This window comes from Podarcis cretensis (assembly GCF_951804945.1).
Source record: "Podarcis cretensis genome assembly, chromosome: 1".
NCBI lineage: Eukaryota > Metazoa > Chordata > Lepidosauria > Squamata > Lacertidae > Podarcis > Podarcis cretensis.
In genome coordinates, this window is record NC_137170.1 from 135,602,695 (window position 1) to 135,620,451 (window position 17,757).

General features: G+C 42.7%; 1 protein-coding gene across 12 annotated transcripts in view; it reads right to left on the reverse strand.

Annotated features, from left to right (window-relative positions):
- The window catches only part of COL6A3 (collagen type VI alpha 3 chain), a 109,059-nt gene that overhangs the window by 43,925 nt on the left and 47,377 nt on the right, over positions 1 to 17,757 (reverse strand). For all 12 annotated transcript variants that reach the window (XM_079974944.1, XM_079974943.1, XM_079974942.1 and 9 more), the window contains 9 exons: positions 15,411 to 16,016; positions 13,304 to 13,906; positions 11,064 to 11,663; positions 8,642 to 9,244; positions 6,576 to 6,922; positions 4,173 to 4,251; positions 2,965 to 3,110; positions 1,901 to 1,993; positions 746 to 799 (listed from right to left, as the gene is read on the reverse strand). In XM_079974944.1, coding sequence (XP_079831070.1) covers positions 746 to 799; positions 1,901 to 1,993; positions 2,965 to 3,110; positions 4,173 to 4,251; positions 6,576 to 6,922; positions 8,642 to 9,244; positions 11,064 to 11,663; positions 13,304 to 13,906; positions 15,411 to 16,016 — 3,131 coding nt within the window. The remainder of the gene's footprint in view (positions 1 to 745; positions 800 to 1,900; positions 1,994 to 2,964; positions 3,111 to 4,172; positions 4,252 to 6,575; positions 6,923 to 8,641; positions 9,245 to 11,063; positions 11,664 to 13,303; positions 13,907 to 15,410; positions 16,017 to 17,757) is intronic.

Sequence of the window (17,757 nt, forward strand, 5' to 3'; positions counted from 1 at the left end):
CACTTCTGCAATTAACACCTGGTGGATCTCTAGTGACACCTCTCCTTAAAGACTCACATAGAAATTCCATCATACTTTAATAAAACTATAAATGGGATTTGCCGCCCCCCGCCCCCCCATTTTAAATGGCAGATGAGAAAAACCAGTCATCTGGCCTGTGCTGATCAGCCCACAGTACTAACTACCATTGCTTAGCTCTTTGTAACTTATGTCTGCAACCTCTTCCTTCCAGCCACACGGCAAGAAGATGAGGGGAAGGGCAGACACCCTTAAGGTTAAAGTCACTTTCCCCCTTCATTTTCTTTTTCATTCTATAATTTCATTTTTAATTTGCATACCACCTTTTTACATAGCTGAGCACAGGGCAGTTTACAAGCCACAGAAATAACAAAATATAGAACAAAGATCACACATCCTATAACAATCTGATCCAGTGCAAGGTAGTCATAATGAAGCAGATTACTATAAAAATAAACAGCTCAAATCAACTAAATAATTGATTTGAAATATGTTACAATTAAGAAACCTCAAAATCAGCAAATAACAATCAAACAGAAAATCACTCTCAACCATTACAGTAAATCGTTACTAGACTACAATCAGTTAAAACAGCAGCAAAGGCACAACATACACAAAATTTCTCAGTCGAAAAATAAAAAATAAAAAAACTGTCCAGTAGCACCTTAGAAACCAACTAATTTCTCAGGGCACATGAAAGAGTTTCTATTTCAAAAAGTTTACTCACTGGTCCGCCTTCATCTCCAGGATAACCTCTGTAGCCATTTTCCCCTGAAGATCCCTTTAAAACACACAAAGACACAACACACATGGTTTGTATTTCCATCTATATATACAGTACATACACTCGGGCTCTCTCTTCTAATATCCTGTATTCCTCCCCTTAATCTCAATTCAAAATCTTTCTGGGTTTCTACAAATAGAAGGTTTCTATTTTACTATTTATAGAAGTAAATAATTCTGTATGTATATCAAATTTTACAATCTTTCATGAATAGCAATGGTATCTTCTTTTTATGGCATTAGAGGCTTGCAGTCAGATAATAACAGAAGCAGATGGTATTTAGCTTATCTCTGCCACCTGAAGTTCTATTCCTGTTTCTCTAATGTGAACAGTGTTAAATTATTCATTATTCTTTGCATTACAACTCAATGAGATGTTCAGAATTTGACCAACATAGCAGAAGTCTTTGCCTATTCACATTCAACTTGTCAATACATCATCAAGCACTGCCAAGCTCAGAAATATAACCCTGGGACTACGAACACAGTCCCCAGCATGGTCAAGTTCTGAGCCAAAAGTAGAAACTTTGCTTTTTATCAACCTAGGTAACAATGCTGAAATGAAATTTCACATCAGTTGAAATGAAATTTCAATTCAGAATCTGGCAAATTTTAATGGACAGCACTGAACCGATTATCTGCACAATTCTTTCCAAACAAGGCTACATGAGTACAATATACAGAATTTGCCATAATTCAGTTCTGGCCCCTCTCATTGCCATTCTAAGAGAACAAGGGAGGTGTTCAGGGTGAGTCCCAGCACCTCTTTTTGTAGAAAAATAGCATTGGCAATACATAGATCATTGTGAAATAAAAGCTGTCAGCCAAAGAGCTACTTTCGGTGTGCCAGGGGTCTGGGCAATTTTTCTAGTGAAATTTTGGCCTCTTCCCCTTTGAACCGAAGAACCACCTTGCCTCCATCAATGCCATATCACTGATAGTGCCCAGTTTCAGAACCATGCTGCTATTAGTCATGGGGCTGATATCCCCTTGGAAGTGTGGAACTAGTTATGTAGTACTTTGCATCCTGGTCAAAAACCAGAAAATTGGTTGCTGAATTTCCATTGGCTGAAATTCCAATGAGGCTGAAACATCTCACCTTTGGTCCAATAGATCCTGGCAGACCTCTGTCTCCCCTCTGTCCTGAACATTTGCATGGGACACCACAGCATGCCTTTTCTGCAATGTTGTCCTGTAAGGAAAGTAAGTATTGCCATTAGTAAATCAGAACACAGATCAACTCATTTTTTTAAAAAAAACACATGAGCTACACGTAAATTCCTTCTCCTCAGTGGCCATGTTTGCAGTATATTAGGGTGTGTTGCTAGAGAATGAAAGGAGTTGAGGCACAGGCCCATGACACAGATGTACATAAAATTTGCATATGCTAATGTGTACCCAACTGTCCTACAAACCAAAGTCCTTTAAAAAAAAAAGTCAAAAGAGGCTCCTTACAATATCTCACAATGAAGGCAAGTCCACTAACATGAAAGAGGGAAATTAATGTATGAATTGTCTCAATTTCTTTTGGAGAGTTTAGAAACTAATGTTTTAAAAACTGGCAACTAAATTTAAAATAGCTGAAAAAAGCAGAAAAGATGCTAAAAGCAGCAATGAGGACAATACTCAGCTGACCTGGACCTACAGCTTGGAGAATGTGTGTACTTCTGTGAAAACATTTTCTAGAAAGCAACTGTGCTGAAATAGGCAGAAGGATGTCAAGGAACAATGTAATAGTAAACAAACCTTGAATTCATAATATTTGGGGAAATCATTTAAACCACAGGCCTTTTCCCCAAAGAATCCTGGGAACACCAAACACAAAGCGCTATTCGCAAACTGCAGTTCCATGATTCACTGGGGGAGCTGAGTGCTTTAAATGCAGGTGCGGTTGGGACCACAGCATGCAAACAAGTCTGAAAATGACATCTTGGTAACCAAGTATTAGAGTCCAATGGACAATTACATAGGAGAACTAGTTTGACGTAGCAGCTAAGAGACACAGAAAGTTGCTAGCTGAAATGTCACCTCATAGAGTTAGGCACAAAAAGAGTGCATTTCTGCAAAGAAGAAACCACAGGTGTGTAACAGGTGTTCAAACCTAAGACCATAAAAGTATACATCTAAAGCTACCCAGGCAAATTACAGATCTTAGTTATTTACTAGTTGCTCTGCCAGTTCAAAGTCTATATCCTGCAGATTCACTCGGAGAGGTCGATTATAAGTGAAACCACGCCCAAATTCCAGCTTCATCACTTCGTCAAAATTTGCTGCTCGCTCCAAGCCAACAAAAATGAGAGCCTTGACACCTGGAGAATTGTAAGAAAAAGCCATCAGTCATAAGCAATTGTTCACCAACTCTAAACAGCTTATTCTGTATAGCTCTGCAAAGTGCCAGCCTTGTTCTCCAGCAATATACTGATGATGGCAGCTAATGCCCTTCTTTCATTTGATCCAAACACTCTGCTCTCAGTGCTTATTCTGTCTTAGAACCAAGTTGCACCGAATTACTGGTGCCATCTCAGGCATTTCAGAAATCCACACCATCAGATTTTGGAAAACATTTCCCTGCTGTATTATTGTTCTTGCTATTCAGACACTGATTGGTCTCTGTTGAACCAGCCAGGCCTAGAAGTTAAGGAGCCCTTTAAAAATTGGAAAGAGACAACCACAGGCTACTCCTCCCACAGCTCAACATTTTGTGAACCATTTCTTTTTTTCTAAAAAATCCCAGTAATGGAGGATGGTGAGAGCCCCTTCCTCGAAGCTGCCACACAAATCTTCCTTGAATTAAAAAGATGGTACAGCAACACAGCTTCTCAAACGGCTCCTTGGTTCATTCATTCTCTAGGAATATGGTATTCCTCTGGCTCCACTAGACTGGGAACAGTGCAAATGTAGCACTGAGCAAGAAACCCCAGGCTCTTTCTCCCTTTTTTGTAATTGTCTGGGACAGCCCTTGCTATGCCAAATGGTATCACAAGCTAGTAATTAACTCTTTCTTGTGTCGCAGTGGTTAAAGAATGGCAAAAGAGAACAAATCAGGGTAGTTTTAAAATGTCAGTCTTCCATCTTCGTTCAAAATGGTGTCCAGTTGTATCCGAATGCAGACAAAATTCTGCTCTTCCCTCTCAGGAACCATTGTGCAAAATTTGCTTATGAGATATAAAATTTGGCTAAAATCCACACAGAAATGTTTAGTCCACCATCTTGATTAAAAATGGCTTCAATTTGCATTCAAACACAGACAAAAACCATCTCCCTCATGCAGAATTTGCTTACAAGGCAAAGAGACATGCAACTTTCCAAAATATATTGTTGATAATATATTCCAAAATATAATATATTCCAAAATATATTGTTGATAATACCTTCTCTCTTCAGATCATCAGATGCAGCTGCTAGCTGCCCTCTAGCACCATCAATGCCATCAGTTAAGTGTATTACAACCTAAGGAAGGAAATAAGTTATTATACATCAGTTGTGAAACACATTTATATGAAAAAACACCACTCTAATGTAATTTATTTTATTATTAGATTTATAAACCGTCCTTCATCATAAGATCTCAGGGCAGTTCACATAATAAAAGGTCTGCCATGAGAAATGTAACAACCATTCTGCTTTCAGATGAATCCTCCTTATGGCTGGGTGCTGATGCTATTCTCTGCATTACAAGAATTCTGCACAGCTAAAATGGAACCCGTTCTCAGGGAAGGGAGGCACTTCTGTGCACGTCCCTCTGCCATGGGCAACCTTGGGCCATGTAGTTCTCCCCAAGGTGCCCTGGTCAGTTTTCAGAATGACATTCAGGAAATGGCCTGTGGTTCATGAGCTGTCCAAGGATTTCTTCTGGATATGCCCTGTGGCACAAGGCCAACTGTCCTCCACACTCTTTGCCTTGGATGAGAGCAGGATGATGTAGAAGTTGGGAGCAGCAAGGAGACTTGATAGCTCCTCCAGTCATGGAAGAGGGACACGGGTGGCGATGTGGTTTAAACCACTTAGCCTCTTGAGACACAAGATTTGCCCACCCTGGAAGAATGGAGGATGCAAGTGATGGACTATATGGAATTGGCAGAAATGACTGGCAGAATCCGAGACCTGGGAGAAGAGTCGGTGGAAGAGGAATGGAAGAAGTTCAAAGAATACTTACAAAAACATTGTAAAATGTTTGAATGTTAAAATGATGTTGGATATAAAGATAACAAGGCATTAGTGACATGGTAAAAAGAAAAATGCAAGAATGTTTTAAAAGAAAAGGGTGTAAAGGCCAGAGTAATATCACGTCGAAATTAAATAATGATATAAGGGATTAAGCTATAAAGAACATGTAAAAATGTATTTAAAAAAGAAAAGGAAAATCGAAGACATGATAGGTTGAAATGTATAATATTGATTAAGATTTGAAAGAGGGTAAGGAGCTGCTAAATTTGATTGTGTAAAGGGGAATGCAGGAAAGGGAGATGTGAGGAAGTCAGGAAAGCGGGTTATAAAGATAAGAATTCAAAAACTAACTTTTCTTTACTTTCTGTTCTTTCTTATTTTTTCTGTCATATGTTTTTTTATTGTGCTTTTTAGCTTTGTTGGATTATGTTGTTTTTTATTGTATTTCTTTTTTGTTTTGTTTGATTGTATTATATAAAACCAAAATAAATATCTTATAAATAAATAAATAAATAAATAAACCACTTAGCCTCTTGGGCTTGCCAGTTGGAAGGCCGATGGTTCAAATCCGCACAATGGAATGAGCTCCCATTGCTCTGTCCCAGTTTCTGCCAACCTAGCAGTTTAAAAGCATACCAGTGCAAGTAGATAAATAGGTACCACTGTGGCGGGAAATTAAACATGCATTCTGGTTTCCGTCACAGTGTCCCATTGCGCTAGAAGCAGTTTAGTCATGCTAGTCATGACCCCAAAAGCTGAATGCGGACAAACACCAGCTCCCTCGGCCTGAAGCAAGATGAGCACCACACCCCATAGCAGCCTTGGACTGGACTTAACCTTCCAGGGGTCTTTACCTTTTACCAGTCATGGCATATGTACTGTGACTGTCTCCAGAGGTCTGGGCAAGATAGGGCAAGGTTTGAAATGAACAAGGCTGCTTAGGGCAGAAGAGCGGCTTACAGGGCAATGCAAGTTAGCTATCTCCACCAAAATTACATCTATAACTTCATACAGGCAAACAAAACTTATTAAGTGCTAGTTCAAGACATTTTGCAGCATGAACTGAAGCCCTAACCCTACCATTCTTCCCAACACACTTTAAATTCAGACGCCAATTCATAGATCATATCTAATTCATATAAATCAGTCAAGATCAATGCTATAAAGGAATACATTTGGGGTTTTTTAATCTTCACATTTAAGCATTTATTTGGTAAATCAGATTTTATCTAAATTTCCCAGCTAATAGTGGATAGTGCTGTGGTAATAAAGCACATAAGATTTTACTAATTCTTTCAAATAGCAACTTGTTGCTTTGTGCCTATAAAACAATATTTGGCTGCAGCAAGAGTTAGGATCATAATCCACTAATCTAGATTTAAAATAATGGGGGTGGGACTTAATTTGCTTGCAGCTGTTAAATAATATTTTTGCAAGAGTTTAATGAAACAGTTGGGAGATTTTTTTGCCAGAGCATGTCAAGCAGTTCCAGTATTATGGCTACTCAGCCTTCCAGGCTATGTGCTGGTTATAAAACTGAAAAGCAGCACAGATCCAGAGTCCATCCCCTCCCCTCCAAAAAGAGAGAGAATGGAGTCCAAACTTACCTTCACGGTTCCAGCAGGAGATGCTCTGAATTTGTTCTGGTAAGATTTGAGGGTCTCTGCAGTTAGGACATATGGACCACCATTGTGCAAAGCTTGGAACTTCTCAAACAACTCCGGCTGGTACTCAGAAAAGTCAAATGCTTCCACAACTCCAGAGCGAGTCTGCGCCAGGAGAGCCACCCGCACCCGAGGTGCCTGGCTGGCAGTGCAGCTAATTTTCTGCATCTGAGTAATCGTGTTCAGAATGTGATTGACCTTTGACTCCAGCACCTTCTGCGAAGCAAATATGCTTTGCCCTGGTCCAACATCTGATACATCAAATCCGAGTATAACATCCAGATCACAATCTTGAGTAGACAAAAGCAGAATGGCATGTTACACCGCGTAGGGGAACATACATCCTACACAAATGTGTATAGGATTCTTCCATACAGAAAAAGGGATTTGTGTAGCAAGTACTCATAACCCAATGTCCTAGACATGGTGCTTTCTTTCTGTTATTCATGGGTAAATTGATAACAACAATATCTATAATTATTAAACTACAGTGCAGATAAGCTTTCAGTAAAGATGTTCCTTACCTAAGCTTTTGACTCTGCTTCTCCCTTTTCCCCAAACTTGCACCACGGCTAAACTTCCACCCCTAACATATTGGATACCCCCTGGGACAGGTGCCACACTTGGTGTTATTTAGATTACTTTTTAAATTTCCGCCCCACAATGGTCCAGTAATGCGCTTCCAGTACTTACAGAGGAAAAGAGGGCCATAAACCCTGATAGCCAAAGGGGCCTCCATGTTGAAGAAGGAGGAGGAAGAGGAGGAGGGGGTGGCTTCCAGCGCAATATACAAAAACACAACAGAGCATCACACATTAAAAGCTTCCTGATACAGGACTGCCTTCAGATGTCTTCTAAAAGTCAGAGAGTTGTTTATCTCCTTGACATCTGACGGGAGGGCATTCCACAGGGTGGACGCCACTACCAAGAAGGCCTTCTGCCTGGTCCCCTGTAACTTCGCTTCTCGCGGTGAGGGGACCACCGTGGCTGTGAGAGCTATAAGCAGAACTTCATCTGCTCATCTTAATGCAGCTGAGGGAGCATTTCAAATCTTAGCTTTGCCTCATGCATGGTTTGAATTTTATCTCTGCCATTAACTCACTGGGTAGCTTTAGGCAACCTTCTCCCTGTCTCTCTCTTTCATTCCCCACCCTGCCTTTAGGGTTGTAATAATCATGTAAGGTTGCAACAGGGCGGTAAGGCATAAGAAGCACTATACAAAATCCAAGCTTTACTATTTTCATTCAGGACCAGCCAGATCCCTAACTCTCCTCAAGGTTCAAGGTCTTTCAAGAAACTGGAATTTGGGGCCTTGAGTCATTCACTGGCCTGACTCAGACTATATCCCACCTAAGAGACCACTAGTGGTGCATTCCCACATGCCTTCAGCAGCGACATGCTTTTTAAATTGGTAAGTGTTGAAAATAAAGTAGGTTCTATCGTAAATAAAGTAGGTTCTAGCAGGTGGCGCTGTGGGTTAAACCACAGAGCCTAGGACCTGCCGATCAGAAGGTCGGCGGTTCGAATCCCCATGACGGGGTGAGCTGCCGTTGCTCAGTCCCTGCTCCTGCCAACCTAGCAGTTCGAAAGCACCTCAAAGTGCAAGTAGATAAATAGGTACCGCTCTGGCAGGAAGGTAAACTGCATTTCCATGCGCTGCTCTGGTTCGCCAGAAGCAGCTTAGTCATGCTGGCCACATGACCCAGAAGCTGTACGCCAGCTCCCTCGGCCAAGAAAGTGAGATGAGCGCCGCAACCCCAGAGTCGGTCACGACTGGACCTAATGATCAAGGGTCCCTTTACCTTTACCTTTTATCGTAGAGTGTAAGGAAGTCAACCATTCTATGGAAGAAGCTACTGTACTTTTAAAAAATGCAGTATCAAAGGAGAGAAAGAAGTAAAAGCACAGTTGTATACCATAATTACACCAATGCAGAGCGTCAAGATGGAAAGTGGACAAGAAAAAAGCAATGGAAACAACCCAAGTGTATTTAAAATGGCAGCCATTACCTTTTGAGACTTCCCCCACTGGTCTGCACAGCTGCTCTTTCATGGTATCACTCAAGGTAACCAGCACAGCCTCATTCAACTCCGAGAGTTCCTGGGCCGTTGCTGCCCGGAAAGCTGTGGTGCCGTCACTGGAGAGTTTGGTAACTTCCCCAAGGTCAATGTTTTTCACTCCAACTGCAAACACCTTGACACCTGACCGTGCCAGTGCTAAGGAAGCTGTCTGCGCATCGTCTTCCGCTTTGCCTCCTGTTATAATAAATGCAATCTGAGGGACCTTCTGATCTGCCCTGCTGCCAGCCTCCTTCACAAAGTGTTTTGCTTGGACATGCCTGATGGCTGCTCCAGTATCAGCAACTCTGCCTCCTTTGTATGTTACTTTCTCAACAGCAGTTAAGATATCATCTTTCTTGGAGAAATCCTTCAGGAAGAATTCATCGCTCACATCTGAGTTGTACTGCACTAAGGCAACATTAATGGAATCGCCTTCTTCATAAATAGCGTCAATGATGCCATATATAAAGTTAATCACTTCTTGGAAATTGTCTTTCCCAAAGTTGATGGAGCCATCCAGCAAAAAGACAACGTCTGCTTGTTTTTTGCCATCTGAAAGATGTAAATGGGTGGGGGGGAGTGTGAAACAGGCTGAAGACCCCCTGCCCCAATCAGCATGGCAAGAGAGCTGCGTCATCTGCATAAGGGTCACCAGCAGAATCCATAAAATATAGATAAATGCATTATGGATACCTCTCCACATTACTTTGTAAAGAACAGAAAGTGTCTAGAATTGATGGTTGTGAACACAAACTTGAAAATAAGCAGGTGCTTAAATCTTACTTAAAATTTTAGAGGGATGGAATTGAACAATAACAAGTGAAGACACATTATTTCCTCTCACTAGACTACTATTGTTGCCCAAAGTTCCGTGAATGGCAACTCATCCCTTTGCCAGTGCTTATGGGAGGAAGAAATGAAGTTGGGTAGCAAGTACCCACGTAGGATAAGCGAAAACCAAATCCAGTATATATACTGATCATAGCTGTCAACGTTTCCCTTTTTTTTCAGGGAAATTCCCTTATTCCGAATAGGATTCCCCGCAAGAAAAGGGAAAAGTTGACAGCTAAAGATACTGATGCATCTAACAACCGTAACATCCCACCCCTATACCCCATTTTCAATGTTGGGGTTTTTAAGGTAGGCTCCTGTGCCCCCATGTGATAATTTTGTAGATGATTTTATTTTGTATCCTATTACAGTGGTGCCCCGCAAAACGAATGCCTCGCAAGACGAAAAACCCGCTAGACGAAAGGGTTTTCGGTTTTTCGAGGCGCTTTGCAAGACGAATTTCCCTATGGGCTTGCTTCGCAAGACGAAAACGTCTTGCGAGTCTTGCGAGTTTTTTCCCTTTCCCCCCCTTTTTCTAAGCCGCTAAGCCGCTAATAGCCGCTAATAGCCGCTAAGCCGCTAATAGCGCTAATCCGCTAATAGGGATGCTTCGCAAGACGAAAAAACCGCTAGGCGAAGAGACTCGCGGAACGGATTATTTTCGTCTTGCGAGGCACCACTGTATTAAAATGTGATGTCAAGATAATGAAGATATGTTTTTTAAAGATTTTGGATTCTAAAAGAATAAAATTATCACATGGAGAGCAAAAAAGAAAGAAAGAGCTGATTCAGGTGATTACCTTCTGCTTGAAGGATGAAAGTTCGGTATCTCTATCAAGCAAAATAGGAAAGGGCTTTGTGGTGTGAACATTTGCTCTCACCCCCATTAGTAGTATCATGAAGTATCAAAAGGGTAGTGAAGGATTATTGGTATTATGAGCAAAGACTGAAACACTGGAATGGCCTTTAGCTTGTATACCTCATTTAACATATGAATCAATCCATTATCATTACACTATGAAAGGCTCCTCTTCTGGAAACTATCAAATTTATTCTTATGGCCCATACCAAAGTAGCACTGCTCCCCTCATCACACAGGGCGTGGATTTCTGCCAGTCACGTTCAAATTTATATGGGGTCAGTCCAAGGCCAGGCCAGCTTTTAAATCATGGGAGTGGACTTAAGTGAAGGCTCCCAGGGGTCAGTCTCAGGCCCCACCCCCTCAGTGGCCCCGCCCCCAGGCCTGCCCCCGACTGGATCAAACAGGAAATCAAATTCCAGTGAGCGGTGAGAGAGGTGAATACATCTCCCTTCAGTCACTGGAGTCAAGACACGCTGTGGAGACTTTGAGCCACAAACACCACATCACCATGGAAGGGGTGAGGGGACATTTCCTCCGCTAAAGAACAAGCCTACTTGGTCTCTTTTGTGTGTGTGAAATGACAGCGCAAAGGTCTCATTTCCTCTAAAATTCCTCTAAGAATGCAGTATTTCCCCAGCACTGCATTCAAAAATATTTGTTTTGAAATGAAAGACTAACCAGGGAAAACGTCAGGCGGTGAGAGTGTCGGTTCTTGAGGTGCCTCAAATGATGCATAAAACCTTTTCGTTATTGATGGGAGCTCAGTAAACTCTCTCACGAAAAACACAGTTCGGGGATCATTGGTAATTATTCGCAATTCTTCGTTGTCTGCATTCCCTGATCCTACACCCAGGCTTTTAATCCCAGATGTCTGCATCTTGGCAGCAGGTCTGCTGACATCATCCTCCGATCTCCCCCCAAGCAAAAGAACTAAATGCTGTGGGACTCCATCTTCTCTTCTACTGCCTGCAGATTTAACAAAGTAGTTCTTCATAACAAACTCCAAGGCTCTCCCAACGTTCAGGGGAGCACCTCCTCTGTACCGCAAGCGCCGAAGGCTGTCTATGACAGCACCTCTTGTTTTGTGTTCTTTTAAGTTGAACTCAGGGAATACTTCATTGCTGAATTGGACAACACCAACTCTTGTTTTGCTTGGTGCAATTTCCAACATCTGGACAATCTGGATAATAAAATCTCGAATGTGAGCAGCATCGTCCCGCTTGACATTGTCAGAGGTGTCGATGACAAAGACAATGTCCTTTGCTTCACTGTCAATATCTGCAGGAAGGAAAAATGCAGCAAAGAGGAGTGTCATTGGCTTTCTTCTTACACTAATGCCAGGCTCAATTCCTGGCATTTCCAGTTAAAAGCAGCTTGGGGAGAAGTGGCTGAGAACATAGACAGCCACTGCCAGTCAGAATAGACAATATTGGGGAAGGTGGACCAATGTTGGAACTCTGTAAAAGGCAGTGTTACAAACACCGGGTAAACCAGTTTAGCTTTTTCTAAGCTGTAGGTGCTTTTTTCTATGTGTAGCATTTTCAAAAACGTGTTTATGCAAATCTGTACAAAATACGCTTCTGAAGCTTGACTCCAGTTTTTAAACACCTAGTCTTAACCACAACTACTTGCAGGCAACATTAATGTCAGTGGATTTCATTTCCAAGAAAGTGTGTTTCAGCTAGCAGCAGGATTCCATTTCTGCTACTGCAATACTACAAATTATTTCACATTCCTCTTGGGAGTTTAGAAACATTAAGCTAGCATTGTATGCTGACATAGTTGTGTGCAAGCATTAAGGGGTGAGACAACAGGAACCTCTCCTGTTGGGTATTAATATTCATTCTATACCAAAAGAATATCTTGATCATTACATTTGTTTAGCTAAACATTTTCCTTATTTAAGTATGTATATCCAAAAGCAGAAATTTATCTCTGAACCCATGATACAGAGGCACCATTTTTAAGAGGTTTATGTCCTCTTTCAGGTCTTCCCACAGGCATTTGGTTGGCCACTGTGAGAACAGAATGCTAAGACTAGATATGCCTTTGGCTCGATCCAGCAAGGCTCTTCGTATACCCTTATATCCACCAAATGACATTTGAATATTATGTTCTAGAACAAGAGCATTTGTTGGAGTTGGCTCAAGTCATTTTGCCATGTGAAGAGGAACAGCAAATCCCTCCCTCAACAAGTGAAACTGCATAGTACCCAAGTTATGTTGGCATCTGAGATAGAACATCAGAACATATGAACAGCCTGCTGGATCAGGCTGATGGTCAGGCCTGACTCGGGGGTGGAAGCGGCGGGCTCCGGTGCACAAATGCACCGCCTGGCAGCAGCACACCCCGCCCCCCCCCCGCCCCCCAGCATGTGACAGAAGACACTACGGCCCTGATTCAGCTTATGCTTTTGTGAGCTAACACTCAATGGGCACCATCAGGCACCACCATACATATAAACCAATTCTTTTGGTCAAGGCATTACAGATGCTTTAACTGATCATAAGGAGATTGATTATTCTCCTTTAAAAAAAACGCTACCTGAAAATGCGGCAGATCTGGCTAGCAAAGAAAGCTAGCTACTGCCCTCACCCACCCAAATACAGATTAAGAACCTTACATAGTGATGTCAGGAATGAGGGGAAGCAAAGATCTTCTATCCTACTTTTAGCATCATTCTGTGAACTCCTAAGAGGAACAGAAGCTAATGTGACCCCGTGTTAGTTATCGTAACAAGAGCCCCAGAACATTCTGCAAACTCTTCAAACTCCTAAGTCTTCAGACTGGTGCAATTCTGCAGCAGTTGTTGTGACATGTGGCCAGGTAAGAAGTTTCCCTATAAGATGGAAGAGGTGGGTTATCTAATGGGAGATGAGAAAATGATTTAAACAAACAAAAACAGACAGCAATCTTACCTATAGGGGTATAACTTGTCTCACCAATAAGGCTTTGTATCTGCTGTGAAGTTAGTGTTGTAACAGGGGCCAGCAATTTCTGTTCCAGACTTGGAAGATCCTGATAGGTTGATATCTGGAACACATACTGAGGGCTAAGAGCTATTTTGACCAATTCCTCATAATCCATGTTCAATCCAATAGGAAATGGTGCCACACCAACACTCTTGACTTGGACTACAGGATCCTCTAAATCATCATCAGGTGGTCGGGAAAAGAGAATTATTAAAAACTGAGGTGCGCCCTCTTCTATGCGACTTCCTGAGGGCTTCGTAAATATGTTCTTTGACACATATTCTAGGGCAGATCCAAGGTTGACTTGTCTCCCTCCTTTGGGTCTGAGTCTTCTCACTGCAGCTTGTACCTCATCCTTGGTGGAATGTGCATTCAGCAGAAATTCAACCCTGGGGTCATTGCTGAACTGAATCACAGAGACCCGAGTAGAAGCAGAGCCCACGTTCATATTGTTTACCAGTCTCTCAATAAACTCAACAACTGAAGGAAATTGAGTAGCTGCAAACTGGGAGCCGTCAATAAGGAACACAACATCTCTCCTCTCATCCACTACAGGAAAAAGGAAGACTTTAGAAGACACTAGTACAAATAAATTATACAAGCAACACATTTGAAAGGCACAAATAGTAGTAATTTTAGATTACAGTCGACTTCCCAAGCGTGGCTTCTGATTGGCTGCAGAAAGCTCCTGCAGCCAATCGGAAGCCACGTTGGACATTTGGCTTCCAAAAGAACGTTCAAAAACTGGTTTTCAACGTTCCAGTTTTCAATCATTTGGGAGCTGGAACGTTTGACTCCCAAGGCATTTGGGAGCTGAGGTACAACTTTATCAGCAATATGGCACTGAAGCTACACTCAGTAAAAGCTACACAAAGTGAGCTTGGCAAAGTTGATCAGTGTTTCTCCTGACAATTTTAGCTCACAATCTTAGTGATGGAAAACTATTGTTCTCTTATAATGGCAATGGCGCCTACCTGAGAGAGGCTGGAGCTAAGTTCCAGTGAGTTCTGGATGAAGAAAAGCCCTGGGTATGCTAGTGGGAGACAGCACAGAAAGTCCTATTTGCACCATGGGATTTCCCTCTTCATTTCCTGCCCCCATGCCCTCCCCCCAATTGGCCTGGGTAAGGAGAGCAGAGAACTTTTTGACTGACAAACAGAAATGCCAATGCTGACACAACAATCAAATTAGTGTGACATTGAATTCCTCTGTTAGAAACTATAGTATGAAGTTTGCAAATCATGCCTTATGTTAATTATAGCCTGGCATGATGTCTAAATAGGCAATCCATAGGATGGTGATCACTACTCTGAAACTGAGAAACAGGAGGGCTGAGCTAATGTGAAATGAAAACAGAAAAAGCAGCATTAAGCCCTGGTTTGTCTGTTGCCCATCTGGAAGCATTTAAGTTAACGACTAGTGCAAACCATAGTTTGCCAGGGTGTGAAGTGGGCACAACATGCAGTAGGATGGCCATTTTGCTTCTCTCCTACTGCACAAACCTTCATGGAGCCCACCAGACCTGCCGCTTTTATCTGCATCAGCCCGAGGCTGTGGCACAATAAATCTGGGTCATAGAAGATAATGTAGCCAGCAACACAATCAGAAAACATAACCCAAGAGTAACCCCTGGAACCTTATAAATGCACACAAACATACACACAGGAAGTTCCCTGCCTTCTGCAGGTGAGACATTACCCACTGGTAGTGTAACCATCCATTCTGGGTGCAGATAACAGTACCCAGACTTAGGGCTGCCATTTTGTGTGCAGTAATTCTGGCATTTCCCCCACGATACGGTTCTTGTGTAAAATGTTTTTGCGAGATTTTGTGCTCTTTAAGCAGCCACAGGGGAAGCCAAAACAAGCCCTGACAAATGTGATCAGTGCTGCTGCAATATTCCTGTGCCCATTTTGAACCAGATGCTGAAGAACAGGGCTCAACACGCCCCGCTGCCTCCAGCAACTTGGGCTGCTTCATGACCTCAATGTGTTTGTGTGTAGTCGGAGCATAATTATAACACAGGTTCAATAGTTAAGAAGTTTCTTTTCACCTGGGCTAGGAAGCGCTGTGGCCAAAGCGGTTATTTTTGGCCCGGTCAACTCAGCCACCGTTTGTGAAAGTATTTGTCTTAAGGAGCCCAGCTGAGCGACACCTGGGACAAGGTACACAAACTGAGGATCGAAAGAAATTGTCTGCATCTCAGTGGCATCTGCATTTTGAATCCCAATGCCAAACGGCACTGCACCCCTCGTCTTGAGATCCAAGGCAGGCCTTGTGACATCATCGCTTGACTTTTCCGCAGTCAGCAGGAACAATATCTGTGGGACCCCTTCAGACAACCTGCTTCCAGCCTGGCTGGTGAATACATTGCTCCTCAGGTAGTTAAGGGCAGCCCCTGTATAAGGGGCAGGGCCTCCCATGGCAGACACTCTCTGGATGGCCCTGATCACTTCGGCCTTGTCTTGGTAGCGATTCAGAAGAAACTCCGGCTGCACACGGCTGCTGTACTGGGCCACGGCCACCTGAACTTTGTCGGGACCAATGTCCAAAGAGTCGACCAAACCTTGCACAAAGGACTTCACCTCTGGGAAAATGCTTCGCATGCCATCCGAACCGTCTATCAGAAACACAACATCCTTCTTCAGAGATTCCTCAGCTGTTGAAGAAATGTGGGGGTTATGAGGGGGGAAAAAAGGAATACAATCAATTGTCACATAAAGAAAAAAGGGTAAGCTCCCATTTGCCTATTAAATTTTGCATGCTTTTGCTCCCAGGGTGAAAAGAAAACTGAGGGGAGGGGGGAGAAATGAGGGAAGGCACCAGCACAGGGAATGAAGAGAAGTGAAACCTCAAATAGGCACAGGAATTGGTTAAAAAGATTACCAGCTTAAGTAGCTTTACTGGTGAGAGCCAGTGAAAGTCAGAGTGCCTGTTCAGTTTTCCTGAAGAAGGAGATGGTGTGATTGAGCCCAAAGAAGAGACTCTTGATTTGAAATGCTTCAGGGGAGCCTTCAGAAACCAAGAGACTCCTGTGCACTGTGAAGTTTCATTTTCTCTCTGTTTCCTGCTCCCATCGTCATCTCAGTAGCAAATACTTGAAAGTTCTCTCTTCTACACTCAAGGGCTCATCTACACATACCTTTGCTACAGGCTTTCGAGACACAGCTCTGGGCTTTCCAGGTCTGTGTCGAAATGGGGTTTTTGTTTTTGTTTTGTCCTGGCACTTTCCATAAGAAAACCCATGTTTTAACCACTGAATCAGAATGAACGACCATCTGTGGAAAACCCAATTGCTGTTTGCTATGTTTCAGCTGTAAAATGCAGGTTTCCCAGATAAAAGTGCAAGAAAAGAAAAGAAAAAACAATGCTCATGGACCTGGAGAGCCCAGATCTGTCCCTAGATATACGGCACAAAAGGACGTGTGGATGGGCCCCTACTTAAATTACCCCTCGTTTCCACTGGCTTTACCTTCCCACACATCAGGCTGAAAATGGCTATGCTAAACTGTAAAAAGGTAAAGGGACCCCTGACCATTAGGTCCAGTCGTGGCCAACTCTGGGGTTGCGGTGCTCATCTCGCTTTATTGGCTGAGAGAGCTGGCATACAGCTTCCGGGTCATGTGACCAGCATGACTAAGCCACTTCTGGCGAACCAGAGCAGTGCACGGAAATGCTGTTTACCTTCCCGCCGGAGCGATACCTATTTATCTACTTGCACTTTGACGTGCTTTCTAACTGCTAGGTTGGCAGGAGCAGGGACCAAGCAACGGGGATTCGAACCGCCGACCTTCTGATCAGCAAGTCCTAGGCTCTGTGGTTTAACCCATAGCGCCACCCGTGTCCCTATGCTATACTGTACTGCAAGGAAATAAGCAGCTATAGGATGGAGAAGCAGCATTTAATAATGAGAGAAAGGAGCTTTTTCCAGGGTGAATGCTTTACCTATAGCAAGCAGTCATGAAAAAGCAAGAGACAACTATGCTGACAGGTAAAATATAACAGTTGCCTTGTGTTCTTTCTGATATAATCTATCATACAGATTGGTGCTGGGCTCATGACAGAGCCTGGATTTCCAAACTGGGGAGTCTGTTTTCAAACTTCCCCCAACTCAAAGCCTGTTAGTATCACTACTGCACTTCATTATATATGGGAAGCACCTTATAGCTGCACACTCAATGACATTTGTATCTGGGAAAAGATGTGAATGAGGTCTCCCACATGCAAAGAGGAAGCACAACACTCCCTGCACTTTATATGCATCAAGAATTATCTATTTGAGACTTTTTCAAAGTAAACAGACTCTCCTAAATGCTTTGAGCAAATTGCAGCTAGCCAGCAATTTCTTATTTACAGCTTCTTGTGTAACCCGTTGGACTGTGCATGCTTCAAAGAAAAAG